The 15,820-nt window shown below is 44.4% G+C and overlaps 1 protein-coding gene and 1 long non-coding RNA gene across 9 annotated transcripts in view; one reads left to right on the top strand and one right to left on the bottom strand.

Moving 5' to 3' along the window:
• The window catches only part of LOC120373594, a 34,486-nt gene extending 26,989 nt beyond the window's left edge, over positions 1–7,497 (top strand). Inside the window, exon 3 of the long non-coding RNA XR_005585602.1 lies at positions 7,247–7,497. This is a non-coding gene — a long non-coding RNA (uncharacterized LOC120373594). The remainder of the gene's footprint in view (positions 1–7,246) is intronic.
• The window catches only part of CLUAP1 (clusterin associated protein 1), a 192,270-nt gene that overhangs the window by 165,857 nt on the left and 10,593 nt on the right, over positions 1–15,820 (bottom strand). For 7 of the 8 annotated variants that reach the window (XM_039492233.1, XM_039492235.1, XM_039492230.1 and 4 more), the window contains 2 exons: positions 10,555–10,734; positions 7,289–7,384 (listed from right to left, as the gene is read on the bottom strand). In XM_039492233.1, the coding sequence (XP_039348167.1) occupies positions 7,289–7,384; positions 10,555–10,734 (276 nt within the window). The remainder of the gene's footprint in view (positions 1–7,288; positions 7,385–10,554; positions 10,735–15,820) is intronic. The other variant, XM_039492236.1, reaches the window with a different exon arrangement.

The raw sequence follows: 15,820 nt of genomic DNA, 5'->3' as shown, positions 1-15,820 counted from the left end.
GGGCTTCCCCCGCACCCCTGGCACCCCAGGCCTGGGCTCACACACACCCCGTGCTGCACCAGCTCTGGGCACCCTCCTTCCCCCCCACCAGTGTCCCACCCCAGCCCTGGGCTCTGCCCCCTCCACCTGCACCCCCTGCCGCCCCAGCCCTGGGTCACTGGTGACTTGCTCCCAGGGCGGGTCATTCAGCAGGAATTTTGGATGTGCACAGAACACAGACAGGATTGGTTCCCATATGGTTACAGAACTGCAGTAAAGTGGAACAATTTTCAGCTTGTGTGATTGGAGGATATCTGGATGCATATTATAAGACTGTCCGCCATAAATGAGGAAAAATCAAGGTGCCTTTATTATTCTTTTGTTCCACTCTTTGTTTCTATGGGGAATTTGCCAATGCAATATCACTGTCTTCCTTTTAAACAACTTAAAAAAAAAAAGCAATGGCTGTTGAAAATAGCAATTCCAGTCCTAAAAACCACTGGGAAGCATTTCTTGCTCAATGTTATCTACTTTTTCTACAGCAAATTACAGTGGATCAGTATATTTGATTTGGGAGAAATGAAGTAAGAGCTGCCCAAACTGAGCTTGAGCACTCCTGAATTTCGGGGTGTTCAAATCTGGAAGGCAGGTGCTAGATTCCCTTTCTGAATATTAGCTAAATCTGGAAAGGAAAAGTCAATTTCTGCTTCCATGGCTCAGAAGTGGAAATCCTCCTAAGTGCCTGGTACTGTATCTAAAGCTGCCCAGGTCCAGTAGAGCCTCCCCTTCCTTACTTTTCATTTTAAATTCTAGTGGGATCCACGTACCTCCCTTGCTAGTCTTCAGATAGAGAAGGGCACTGTCCATTTAGTCCACCCAATTCCTGCTTTGGGGGCTGCAAGGTGAGGTCACACCAGTATCCCTAAGCCAGTCTGGGGATGTCTTCTGAAGGGGATATCTGGGACAAAGCCTTCTACTCCTTAGGCACACTTGTTCCCCATTCACAGTGCCACCCCACTCTAGCAGTGAGCTCAAGCTGCAGCATGAGGTTTCAGCTACCATACTCCCTCCCCCCCTTTCCTGTTGGTAGTGGCCAAGGGAATGCTGGGAAATGTAGTTCTTTCCCTGCTCCAGGGCTGGTTCTATAGGCAGGGAGCTAACCAAGGAACTACAGCTCCCAAGGCCCCCTGTTGGTTCTCAGCTCCCAGGCTCGATCCCTGCTAGCTGCCGCCCCTGCAAATGGGTTGCTCCAAGCAGCTGCTTGCTTTGCTGGTGCCTAGAGCCAGGGGCGGCTCTAGGCACCAGCAAAACAAGCTGGTGCCTAGGGCGGCAAAATGTAGGGGGCGTCCCCTGCCGCCGGGGAGGGAGGGAGGCTGGGCCGGCGGACCTGCCGCAGGCATGCCTGCGGCAGGTCGACCGGAGCCCGGGAGGAGTGAACCTGCCGCAGGGATGACTGCGGAGGGGGCGCTCGTCCCGCGGCTCGGCTGGACCTCCCGCAGGCATGCCTGCGGCAGGTCAACCGGAGCCGCGGGACCACGGCACCCGCCGCAGTCATGCCTGCGGGAGGTCCGCTCGTCCCGGGCTCCGGTCGACCTGCCGCAGGCATGCCTGCGGGAGCTCAACCGGAGCCTCGGGAAGAGGGGACCCGCCGCAGGACCGGGGAAGGGCGGCGCACGGCACCGCGCTGCTTGGGGCAGCGTGATTTCTAGAGCCGCCCCTGCCTAGAGCCACCCCTGTACATAGCTGCACTCAAAAACAAAACAATGTAAAACTTTAGCGCCTACAAGTCCACTCAGTTCTTGTTCAGCCAATCTCTAAGACAAACAAGTTTATTTACATTAACAGGAAATAATGCTGCTCGCTTCTTATTTACAATGTCACCAGAAAGTGAGAACAGACATTTTCATGGCACTTTTATAGCCAGCTTTGCAAGGTATTTACATGCTAGATATGCTAAACATTCTTATGCTCCTTCTTGCTTCAACCACCATGCCAGAGGACATGCTTCCACGCTGATGACGCTCATTAAAAAATCATGCATTAATGAAATTTGTGAATGAACTCCTTGGGGGAGAATTGTAGGTCTCCTGCTCTGTTATCCACATTCTGCTATATGTTTCATGTTATAGCAGTCTCAGATGATGACCCAGCACATGTTGTTTCACTACAGATTTGACAAAATGCAAAGAAGGTACCAATGTGAGATTTCTAAAAATAGCTACAGCACTCGACACAAGGTTTAAGAATCTGAAGTGCCTTCCAAAATCTGAGAGAGACGAGGTGTGGAGCATACTTTCAGAAGCTTTAGAAGAGCAACACGGCAATGTGGAAACTACAGAACCCGAACCACCAAAAAAGAAAACCCTTCTGCTGGTGGCATCTGACTCAGATGATGAAAATGAGCATGCATTGGTCCACACTGCTTTGGATCACTGTCAAGCAGAACCCATCATCAGCATGGAAGCATGTTCTTTGGAAGAGTGGTTGAAGCATGAAGGGACATCTGAACCTTTAGCGCATCTGGCACGTAAAGATCTTGCAACACCAGCTACAATAATACCATGTGAATACCTGTTCTCACTTTCACATGACATTGTAAACAAGAAGCAGGCACCATGATCTCCCATAAATGTAAACAACCTTGTTTGTCTGAGAGATTGGCTGAACAAGAAGTAGGACTGAGTGAACTTGTAGGATCTAAAGTTTTACATTGTTTTATTATTGAGTGCAGTTATTTTTTGTACATCAATCTACATTTGTGAGTTCAACTTTCATGACAAAGAAATTGCACTACAGTACTTGCATTAGGTAAATTAAAAATACCTTTTTTTTTTTTTACAGTGCAAATATTTGTAATGAAAAAATAAATACAAAGTGAGGACTGTAGATCTGGGTGTCCTACAAATCTGATTAAGAAAATCTAGAAGGATCAAATCCTTTAACACACCAGCCTGCACTGAAAGGATCACTTGAACACCATATTCACCTTTAATTCATATTATTATTAGTTATTTGTATTACAATAGCACCTAGAGGCTCCAACTAAAATCAGGGCCTCATTGTGCTAGGTGTTTTGTTTTCAATGCCTTTGAATATAATTTTAATGCTCAGACAAAGCAGCCTTTAAAAAATAAAACACTGTCACAACCTTTATAAAAGAAAACAAAGAATACCGTGCAGTTTGGCGTACAAAATACATAAAACAATCTATGTGTATAACTACCGCAAGAGAAATAATGACAAAAACAAGCAAATCCAATGGAAAGTTAGTCAAGTCAGTTTGTATCAACAGAGGTCAGCTTTTAAATTGAAAAATATTTGTTTCGCTATATTCAATGTCCAAGAGGCTAAAACTAGCTGTACGCTTATGTACCAAACTTTGGACTGAAGCAGCACTCCTTAGTTTGGATGTATCCCTCAAATTCAGAACTGGCCCAAATCATTAGTAACAAAATATGTAAGGGTTTTTCTAGTGCTACTGGGAAGTTTTCTTTGAGCTGTCACTCTAAAGCATCATGCCTTTAGGATGTAAACTTATCCCTAATGAGGCACAGGCCATCTCTCACCTGACAGGATTTCTTAAGGACAACAAGTTTAATCTGTAAGATATCTGTGCAGATCAGAAACCTTGCATTTATATAAAAGTGGCTAGTCCCAGCTAGAGCAATGAGTCATTATGCCATCGGAAACATATGGTCTCTACAGGATATAATAATTCACACCCTTCTGGAAATTGCACCTTTTAAAGAGGCTTCCAATGAAGAGAGCTCTTGATGGGCCCAATGAGTGAGTATTCCAGTGCAACCTTCTCTCATCCCTGATTTTCGCTTCACACATTCATCACTCTGCTCTTGGATATGTCCCTCATTAAGGGCCCAACCCTGAAGCCAAATGGAATCCTAAAAGCTGTGATTTGGCCAAAACGATTAAATTATTCCCAATTTCAAAGCAACTGCCAAGTGTTCTTTTAAAATTCTCCCTAAAAATTGACATACTCTTGACTTTTTAGCTGTCTGAGTTGTGTGGAGACCAAAGCAGCTTAACCCTTTGACCTCAGTCACCAATGCATTATTAGCCAGGTGCCTTGTGAAATCTGTTTCCATAGCCAAGGGATTAGACAAATATACTGTGGGGAAATGAGGTGTGTACAGATTTTGTTTTATTTTAATTACATTTCTGGAATACAAATGAGCTCTGTTTTGCATCATGTTTTCATGGAAATTTAAGACACTTTGAAAAATGGTAGACATTTTTGTAGCTTCACTACAGCTCCTGAAAATACTTTTATCCTCCAGTGAAATGCTATTTTGTTATTTCTCACAGCAATTCTTTCCCTAGACTTTCTGGGCTACCAAGCATCCAACTGGTATCACACAACCTCTATCAGAGGATGATTCAGGCACTGTCTCTTTAACTGAGGAAAATGATATATGAATGAGTATCTGCTGCCCTTCCTCCTATAGTCCTCATCTGAAGGATCCAAGCTGGTGCCATGCTTGGCAGCTGGAGGTAGTACAGTGGCCTTCCTAAAGGATGATGGAGTCGGAAACCCGGGCCTAGAGGAGGATGCTGAAACCGACCTGGTAGTTTGAGGGATACCTCACGATGCCCATAGGGCCAAAAGGGATAAGCATAAGGTGCTGGAAACCAAGGAGAAAGGTCTTTTTTTTTTTTTTTTTTTTTTTTTTTACAGACCTGTACGGAGGAGTAGGAGATGGCAAAAGCTTCCAGGGGAGGCCAGCACCAAAGTCAGTAACAGGGATGGTACTGAGGTCAGCACTGAGGGACCATCCTGTTGCAGGAGGGGAGAGTCCAGTACTGACAGACAAAGTAGGTCCCTGGCTGCCATGGATGCCCGAGGAATCAACAGTACTGTCAGGAGGAGTGCCGTCATTATTGATATCACACATGCCAGTCATCATTGGTACCACACATGTGGCCACTGACATCAGAGATACATATGATATGGACAGTACCAACTTCAACAGTACCAACAAGGTCCATTCTGGATTGAACAGTGCTGGAATTGAGTGCTGCAGTTCAGATGGTACTGAGGAGTCACACTCTGGGGCTCTCACTCTTACCTGGGTACTGGAGGGCTTACGAGAGCCCTTATCAACCAACATATGGTGGCAGGAGTCCCCATGAGAGGTTGAGGAGCCCTTCCTGGGTTTCAACATAGTTTTTCCTTTCAGAGAGCTAGAAAAGTTGGTGACCGTGGAAGAAGGCCCTGGAGAAGGAGAACAATACCTCTTCTCTCTGCAAGTCTTCAGGGCTCATTTCCCTTTGTCAGAGTCCATAGAGATTGAAGCAGCAGCCAGGACACTTCTCCTCACCTTCTTCTCCCACTTGCCTCCTGCTCCTCCTCACAGCTGCCCCAAACGTTCTGCTCTGTTTGCTCCATGGCATAGATGGCTGGTGAAAATATTCTTTAGGGGTGGGGAGAGCTAAATAAAATGGTCATGTCCTGCTCTCAGGTGTGTGTGATAGGGTTCCTGTTTCTGTCCTGGCTCAGTGCAGGGGGGAGGCCCTAGAATCGCACTCAACTACCCATGAGCTTAAAGCTGACATTAAAGTGTATGTGGATGCTGTGGATACATACTGACGAGTGTCAGAAAAGAGGCTACACCAGTACAAAAAACAACCTCGACAGATATGCAACTCCATGAAGTTCTACATTATATTAGGGGCGGCTGGCCTAAGTATCTGAAGGACACTAAAGAAGTCACAAGAGACTACTGTGCAGTGTGTGGACAATTATGTGAGTCAAATGGACTCATGATTAAAGGCAACTGCAACACAATTCCAAACAAAATGAGAGGAAAAATCCTAAATGTCATCCATGAAGGACATCAAGGTTTAACTAAATGCCATGAATGGGCCAACCAGTCAGTGTGGTAGTCAGGCGTTGGCAAGGAACTAACAGACCAATGCAACACAAAGAACCTTTCATAACAACACCCCTAGCTGACAGACCTTGGAAGAGACTAGCTGCAAATGTATGCATATTCACAGGACATCATTACCTGGTCATCATGGACTGTTTTTGCTCACTTCAGTATTCCAAAAAAATAAGTGACTGACAAGGGACTACAATTCACTGCAACGGAATTTAAGTCATTCTGAACAAAATATGATTTTGACCATATTACTAGCAAACCACATTACCTACAAGTGAATGGAGAGGCCAAGAATGCTGTACAGCCAACAAAATCCTACAGGAAGAAGATCCATTCCTTGCTTTTCTGAGTTACATATCAACACCAATAGCAGCTACTGGATATAGTCCAGCACAACTCCCAGTGGGAAGATGACTCTGTTCTAATGTTCCAGCTTTAAAAAAGAACCTATCTCCAAAGTGGCTAGTCATGAAGAGAATAGCCAAATTGGATAAAAAGGCTAAAAGAGCTTATTAACACTTTTACAACAGACATCACTCAGTAAAAACTGCTGGGTCTAGAACCTAGTGACTGTGTTCCTTTGAAGAAAAGAGATGGACAGCTCCAGCTGTTGTAAAGAAAAGGAATTTAGCACCCAAATCATATGTGATCAGACAGTGGAGAGTTCAACAGAAATCATCAGCATCTACAGTTTATTCCTCAGACAGAACAATCAACATAGCAAACCCCACAGATGGCAGATGCAGAATAAGACGACGACTCAAGGATTCTGGACTGACCACAACCAGTTATTGCAACGATATACAGCCTGATGACCAAGTTGTCATGCTTTGGGTGATGTAATTTGGAAACCAGTACAATTCAGAGACTCTTAGCAGACTGATAAAGATTGAACCTCAAAGACAGCGTGATAATGTAAATATTGCAAATGGTAGGAATGTAGATCTTAAAGGGGGAGATGTAATGGAATGCTAACCTGTATTATATTAGGTGGCACTGCATGTAAAATACCTTATTTAAATGAACCTGAGACATACCTGGCAGAGCATTAAAGAATCTTATGATGAACACATCTGGTGTCTATAAGAAAGCTCTGTAGCCAGTCCACATCTGGTACAGGAACATGACAAAGCATATGTACACACTGTTACTGATTTAAGCTCTCAAGCAGTTCTTTACAAAGCATTTCAGTTCACCTCTAAACACAAACCGTTATTCTCTTGAGCTTATTACAAGTAATAATATCAATGAGAAGCTGGGTAACCCATCTGACCTCACTCCACTCACACATGGAATCTACATCTGATATATTCATTGCAGCTGTTGGAATCGCTCATTCATACTTGTTTCTCTCTCTACATTTGCAGCATATGGTGAATCCGAGTTCCCTTTCTGCAGAGCAGACTTACCCTCAACTCCACCTCTTTGCCAAGTAAATCATACAGAGATGCTCCTCTGGATGTGATTTCTGAAGCAAGCTGCCTGGCTGCCTTCAAATCAGCAATCTAGAAGAACAGCATAAAAAAATCAAACAATGGAAGAGTCTCTTTGCCATCACAAAGAAAAGTTGTAACAGGTTTTGTCCCTTTTCAAATTAAAACCATATGTGTGACCAGCATGGTGCCTGAATCTCTCCTAGGCTACATCTACACTACACACCACCGGCGGCAGCACGTAGGGTATGTGTAATTACACATTGCAGGGAAAAGCCAGCTGCGTCCAAACAGCAGTGTGAAGCTACACACGTCAGTGAAATGCTCCAGCAAGGGGGGAGACAACAGGGGAAAACTTCAGCAACTCCTTGCTGCCAGAGTTCTTTCTTGTCACAGGGATGGCTCCAGCAGCAGGGAGTTGGGGGAGCCTTCCCCCCGCTGGAGTCTTTCTTTGCAGAGGGGAAAGGCTCCAGCATCAGGGACCTGGCAGAGCCTTTCCCTACTGCTCCCTCACTGCTGGAGCCTTTCCCTTTCAAAGAGCTGCTGAAGCCTTTCCTGGCTGCCAAAGTTTCTTCTTCTGGCAGGAGAAGGCTCCAGCAGCTGGGAACTGGCGGAGCCATTCGCACCTGCCAGAGTCTTTCCCTGTGGCGGAAAGGGCTCCAGCAATGGGGAGCTGGCAGAGCCTTTCTCCACTGCCCCCCTGCTGCCAAAGTCTTTCCCTACAGTGGGGAAGGGCTTCAGCATCCGGGAGGCAGCGGGACACTACATGGCTAAAAACAGCAGTATAGAGGGGGAAGCATGGCTTGGGTGAGCAGAGAGCCATGTAGGATATGTACTCGCATAGATACCCACATCCTTCAGGCATGTCTGCACCATTCTTGCCTAAGCCATGCCTCACCGGCTACACCTATTTATACACATTCTGGGGGGATACAAGGCAATGTACACTATGTGCCACTGAAAGAAGTGTGCAGTGCAGACATCCCCTTAGAAAGCCTGATCCAAAGCCCACTGGAATCAACAGGAGTCTTTCCACTGACTTTAATAAGGTCTGGATTATGTCCAATCTGTATAAATTTCTGAAATGAAATCTGGCCACATTGAAGCCAATGGCAAAACTCCCCAAAATTAGGATTTCTCCTCTGGCCTGGGCAATTGGGTAACTATTGCAAACCCATTGGAAACTGATCATTTTCACACAGATGACAGGAAGGTTTCCTAGGTTGGAAGAACAATTAAAGTAATGTATACTAATAATGTGTCATTTGGTTTCCCGTTTTCTCAAAGCACCTATGTAGTATTAATTTTGATGGTCTATATGGGCACATAGAGTCAAAGGTGTAAACATGACGCTCTCACTAACTGAACAGTTTAAACAAGGTTTAGGGTCTGGTACATAGAGACCTCAGCCTGTCTAGTATCACTGTTCAAAATATTGTAACCTTTTATTGCAGATACAAAGGAGAAGAAGCGAAAAGAGGTTAAAGCATTTAAAATGTAAATGTAATGCATGAAGTAAGGCTTTCATTTCAAGAACGTCCCTTGTTCCCTTTCCTTCTAGCTAGAAGGAGCTTTCACAAGGAACACACCCCATTTAACAGTGTTTTGTTGTTATTAAAGACGATAATAGTTCCTTTTTGGGGGAAAGAAAACGTTAAGATGAGCTTGAGTTCTTGTAGTTGAAGTCCAATCCCATTTCTAAAAGGCATAAGACAAACACACAGAAGATGAAAGAGAACAGCAAAGACAGAAAATGCACTTTCCTTCTCTGGTGTTGACTTTCACTTGCAATCTCACTGCTGGAAAAAAACCAGACACAGCACACGGTTTTATCAGCCGCTCCAAGACCTGGCTCAGATGGTTGAGGGCACTATTTTTATCTGCTTTTTTAGTACCAGACTCACAATAGTGCTGCAAAACATGCAGTCTTGGCTGGCTAAGCCAGATTCTTATTAAACAGTAGGCAAAAGGAGAGAGATAGGAAAGAAAAGAAATAAGGGTGTGAAGGAAACGGACACACAAGCGGGGGAAGGTGATAAAGACTCACATCTCAGGCGGTATTTGGGATTTAGCCAAAGTCAGTGGAGGTGGCTACATCATCTGGGTCCCTCTCTCTGGCCCAGTCTGCTCAGGACATCTTTCAGGATCAGGCCAACAAAGGCCCAACAGCATTATGGTAGATCCTGAGGTGCCAGGAGATGGGAGGTGACAGCCATGATGGTAAAGCTCACAAGGCACCAAGAGATGGGAAGTGAAAGCTCACTGTAGGCAGACAGCTTCTTCTTGATTTTTCCCCCCAAAGTCTTTTCTTTTAGAGACCACAAAAGGGAGTGGCAGGTGGAATAGCCCATCCTCTCATCGTTTTGTCCACCTATTAGGCCTAATTTGCAACACACCAATCTGGGTTAATTGATTTCCAATCCCATGCTTCTCTTGTTTACCAGGCCTGATTTTAATAGTCCTTGAGTTATATTAATAGGTCTTTTGGGGACTAATTCAGTCTCTTTCACTTGTTTACCTTTTCCCATCAACATGTTGTTGTTATAGGCTATCATGACATTTTATAAACTTTCACTCACTTTTCAAGTTTGGGCCTACAAATTTGCTCTATTATTACAATACTAACACAGGAGGCACACAACAGGCTACTCCAAGATAGGGAGGAGTTTCTTAAAGAAAATTCTATAATATCACCTGACACATTAATGTAGCATAATCATTGCCACTTTTAAAAGAAAAGTATTATTCCTTCATAATGAACAAATACACCGATAGGACCTCTCCTATTCAGAGAGTATCTGTGTTCTGTTTTTCCTTGGTATTTGTGGAGCAATTTCTATTTTAAATGCTTCTATAGGTCCTGATGCACTGCCCAATAAATACAAGGGAAAGACTCCGACTGACTTCAATGGGCACTGGTTCAGGCCCATATTGCAGTGAGTACTCTCCATGCTTCTCCAACACAATTATGTCAAATCACTTCAATTCTGCCCTGCCACGCTCCCTACTGTTCCAGTCCTGCTCCAAAGCAGAGATGACCAATTCTGTACTAAACTTCAATACCATGATGAGCCATGTTTTTCTTGGGATTAGATGGGGACCAAATGTGTCAAGGCAGGTAACTTTAGGAAGGCAGAGTTTGAAAAGAACGTACTAATGCATACATTCTGTGCGTAGGCTTATGAGGCAAATGGATTTGGTTTCCATGACTACAAAAGGAAAAAAAAATCTATTTTCCTTACTTTTGAGCCAAGATCAAACTTGAATTTGCTGCTTTCTTCCTCAGACACTGAGGTGGTCTCCATTCCTTTGGTTTTCATGGCATTGTAAAGCACAGAAGTTATTTTTAACAGCTCCTTCACTGCATAGCCGTCTGCTTGGTAAAGCTTCTTTGTGTTGAGCTTTATATGAGCTTTAGTAGCCTATTGGAAGAAGACACACAGAAATATTTCAGTCCATTATAGAGAATAGATTGTCAATTCCCTAGTCAAAGATTTTTCTAAAAGTATTTATTTTGGTATCATCATGCTCGTCTACACATAATTGAAACTTTCAGCTCAGGAACATGGGATTTTTCAAACAAGGATGACATACATACACCTTTTGAGAGTCATAACATTTCTGGACACTTATAAAAATGAAAAAGCTCAAACCATCCACTAATTCTCTCAGGGTGAAAGTCACCCCTGTGCAGAGGGCCAGCAAAAATCCTATGTACCACTTATATCTTCTGTAAACTTAACTGGGACTTAAGTGCATAGGCCTGGTGCTGACCCTCTGACGGAGATGAATTTCAGCCTCAGTGAATTACTGTAATTAGATCAATTACCCTAATAAACTGTCTCCTCTTCCAACAGGTTTTTTTTCTTCAAATTGATAGTTTCTCTCTTAAATTTATTAATATCAAAAGAGGGAATAATTTGTGTCCCTTTCTCCTCTATCTCCCTACATGCACAGATATGCATACAGACAGGTATGGAAATAAACTACAAGATTCAACTAATGGATTTATATACCTTTGAACTTTATTTCAAAACACCAAAACTGAAGTGATGCAGTGCCTTGGGAAATAGCACTCCAGTGGCACAGAGAAGGAGATATACTTAATTCTTGGAATTTCCTCTGGGCTGACGTTACAGACTCAGACAGGATGAGTTGGTGCAAAATTGCAATTAAAACTGCCATTCACACTTGCTAACCCAACAAAAAACCAGTATTGGCTAAAACTTTGTTTCTCCCCAGAAATAAAACTCAACAAACTATAAATAGCTAAACGGCTTAAGATTCTTCTCTCTTTGCATCTGGACTGCAATCAAAATTTACCTCCTTTAAGAAAACTAGGAGGTAGAAAGAGGTTTCCCATCCAAGCCTAACAAGCATCCATGGGTATTAAACTTCACTTTCACCATTAGGCCCTAAGCTAGGTGTGCTGAAGCATATACCAATCTTATGTGATTTTTATATCCCAAATTGGACCTTACCACAGGTAAAATCCAATGGGCAACAAGTAAGAAATTGTTCAAATATATTTTTTTTAACTCAACATTTTATTTCCAATTTTTTTTAAGTGCTACAGTTTTAGTTGGACCTGTACCAGGCCTGACTACGCAATCCTCACTCAGGCAAAATGCCCTTTGAAAGAAAAGGGAATTTTTCCTGGGAATGGATTGCTGGATTGAATCCAGTGTTTGCACTCTACCCCAGCTCTTAAAGGAAGAGCATCAACTTGAAATCTAGTCCATTTAAAAAAAAAAGCATTTTCAGGCCTCAGACCTGCTAGAGTGCCCTGCCAATTTTTGTGGCTTTGCAATCAGATTTTTTTATTTTTGTAAAAGTTTCCCTCACCCTGTTACTGTGCGAAAGGCCCACAAAAACAAGAGAGGAAACTGACAGACTGACTTTGCAAGGGAAACTCTGAAAATGGCTGACAAATGAGGCCAAGGTTTCCAGAAGGATTTTTAGTGCCTTCAATTTTGGGTGCTCACCAGTTAGAGCAGCAAAAAATCACTGGTCACAGAGTATCCTCAAATGCACTAGTAAGAGAAGCAAAAAAACCTAGATGTTTTTCCCTTCAGTTTCTTTCAGCTGCAGGAATCTTAGGAGTTAATCATAATAACAGCTGGTATAAAATTTTCAGACAGAAGTGTGATTATTAAGTTAACAGTGTCCCTTTAACACCTATTCCACAAGCGAAGCTAGAGCACCACATTACAAAGAGCATTGTTATGGACAAGAATTGCAATTTTAGTTCACTCAAAACACAAGGGGGGGGGGAAATCAATGTCTAGTAAAAGGAAAAAACGTATTTTCCACTTGGCGACTGTTCTCTCTCTCTCTCTCTCTCACACACACACACACACACACACACACACGTTCTCAGCCCATGTGGACAGGAAAACATATGACTGACATAACAAAATCATCTGTAAACAGATCAACAGCTTTTCCTGATCCATTAGTTTAAAAAAGGCACAAAAATGGCTTCACAGCCATTACAAAACATCTCCATTTTTTCTAAGAACTTACTGTATGTGTTTAATTTCAGTCACATGCAATTAAGACAAAAGCAGAACTAAAACCACCACAAAGCGGGGTCCATAGACAAGAGGTTGGGTTAGGGTTAGGGTTTTAAAATGTCCTTTCATATTCTTTTTGGGCCAAATTCTGGACTCAGTACAAAGCCCTAGTAAACAGGTTCACAGGCTGGGGACATGGAATACGCTTCCCCCAAGCCACAAAGCACAGTGGTGCTGCTTCCTTGACATTACTGCAGTTGCTAAGAACTTTCCACCCCAGATCGTCAGGTGAGCTAGTTTCAGAGTAGCAGCCGTGTTAGTCTGTATCCGCAAAAAAAACAGGAGTACTTGTGGCACCTTAAAGACTAACAAATTTATTTAAGCATGAGCTTTCGTGTGCTACAGCTCACTTCTTCGGAAGTGAGCTGTAGCTCACGAAAGCTCATGCTTAAATAAATTTGTTAGTCTTTAAGGTGAGCTAGTGGATCTGCATACTCCAAAGCCCCCATGTGCACTAAGATAGATGGCACTGTGCTACACAAATGGTGAAAACTATTGTGTGGGCTCCCCACATTTGTCCTCCCTTCTGTAAAATGGGTTCACATCTTTGTGGTTGGATTTGAGCCATCTACTCCTATGTGGAGATTTGAGTGGAAGGAAGGATTCACCTGCTTAAAGTACAGGGCAACAGAGACACACAGAGCAAAACTATGTAAAGCCAAAACATTATTTTTCTCCAGGCCCCCTCCAAGCCTTAATGTGTAAGACAACTTATGGCAAGTTAAAGAAAAGATTGTCTCTTCAGCCCATTTGTGCATTGGCATCACTATACTCTGTTTAAATGACAAACATAGAATAGAATATTGGTTAAATCAAAAGCATCAATTTTCCTATATCTCATTGACTCTCCATTTAGTAGATTTGGATCTCTTCAGGCAGAGTCAATATTGTCGACTCAACCTACAGACATAGTCACTAGAGAGACTCTAGTCCAGGGGTGGGCAAACTACGGCCCGCAGGCCAGATCCGGTCCCTCAGGGCTTTGGATCTGGCCCATGGGATTGCCCTCCATGGCCCCCGCGCTGCTCTCAGAAGCGGCCCTCAGGCGGGGGCAGGGGGAGGTGCAGAGGGCTCCACATGCCTTCAGGCACTGCCCCCCTGCAGCTCCCATTGGCCAGGAATGGGGAACCCTGGCCAATGGGAGCTTCGGGGGAGGTACCTGGAGGCACGGCAAGGGCAGCACACGCGGCGCCCTCCTCCCCTCATCCCCCAGCACTTCCTGGAGTGGCGCAGGGCCGGGGACAGGGTAGGAAGGCAGACAGGGAGCCTGCCTTGGCCCTGGTGCGTGCCGCTGCCACCCCAGAGCTGCTTTAGATGCCGGGCTGGAGCTCGAACCCCTCCTGCACCCCGCCCCCCAACTCCCTACCCTGAGCCCCGTCGTACATCCCGCACCCCAACCCCCTGCCCTGAGCTCCCTGCTGCACCCTGCACCCCTGTGCACAACCCCCTACCCTCAGCCCCCTGCTGCACCCTGAACCCCTCCCAAGCCCCCTACTGCACTCTGCACCCCAAACCCCTTCCCTGAGTCGCCTTGTATACCCTGCACCCCAACCCCCTGCCCTGAGCCCCGTTACACCCAGCACCCCTCCTGCACCCCTGCCCTGAGCCTCCTCCTGTACTCCACACCCCTCCTGCAGCCCAACCCCCTTCCCTGAGTCCTCTCATATACCCCGCACCCCTCCTCTGCCCCAATCCCTTGCCCTGAGCCCCTTCCTACACACCATATACCTCATACACCCCGCACTCCCTCCTGCACCCCTACCCCCTGTCCCAGCCCTGCATACAATTTCCCCACCCAGATGTGGCCCTCGGCCCAAAAAGTTTGCCCACCCCTTCTCTAATCATTCACTACTAGCTCAAAAGGCTGAGAAACAGGGACCACAAAGAGCTGAAGTCAGATTCCTCCATATGGCAGAGGGTTGCACACAGCAGAATTAAAAAAAAATAATCATTAGTTCAGATGGAAAGGCTGAATTAACAAGTTAAGAGAGTAGGGGTATAGAACAGAACCACTAACAGAATTTAAATAAAGTAGAACGTAATCAAACACCACAATAGAGAAATCATACAGTTATTCTGCTTAGTCTGGAAATGATTTGCTCTAGTTACATTTTTATGATGATTAATGATTTCTGATATTCTTCTTTAATGGAGTTAGGTACATTTGTCTCCATATAAATCTTCCATCTAATTATAGAGGCTAGAGGTTATTAGCTATTGGTGAAGATAATTGTGTGTCCCATGCACAACAGGAATTACTGAAGAAACATCTTCGAGTCTTTCCCATTCTAAGAAGCAGAGGAAACACCTGAGCAGCAGGTCTGTTTATTGAAGAACCTCAATAATTCCTATATTACCCTGTAAAATGAATTGCAGACTTTTAGCCATGGGGTAATTTAGCCACTCTTATTTCATCTCGTGTAAAGTCTGTATTATTATTCTGTAAAGCCTTTAGGGATACACTGATATGAAGAATGGTCTGAAAAGCATATTATTAAAATGATTTCTGATTTCACCCTTCTCTTTCCAAATTGTACTAGGCTCAGAAAAGGAACTTAAAACTGCTGGATATATGGTTGTTCTTAACCTCTAATGATGCTCCAGGGCTTAGAACTGTAATATATGGAAAGGTTACACATTCTGCACTCAGTAGAATTAAGAACTGAGAACTAATTATCCATATGTAAGACTGCGAGTTTGTCACAGAAGTCATGGATTCCGTGACATTCCAGGACCCTCCTGACTTCAGCAGCAGCCAGGCCAGCTGCACCAGCTGCTGCTGGGGCACTCTTGGGCCACCATGCCCCTCTCCCACAGCAGCAGCAGGAATTTGGGTGTGGGAGGGGGCTCAGGGCTGGGTATTGGGGCACGGGAGGGCGTGAAAGCTCTGGGTGGCACTTACCTCAGGGGGCTCCCTGTAAGTGGTGACATG

This window comes from Mauremys reevesii, linkage group 10, assembly GCF_016161935.1.
Source record: "Mauremys reevesii isolate NIE-2019 linkage group 10, ASM1616193v1, whole genome shotgun sequence".
NCBI classification, from domain to species: domain Eukaryota; kingdom Metazoa; phylum Chordata; order Testudines; family Geoemydidae; genus Mauremys; species Mauremys reevesii.
Note: the sequence above shows the minus strand (reverse complement) of the source record. Positions and strands in the feature narration are given on the sequence as shown.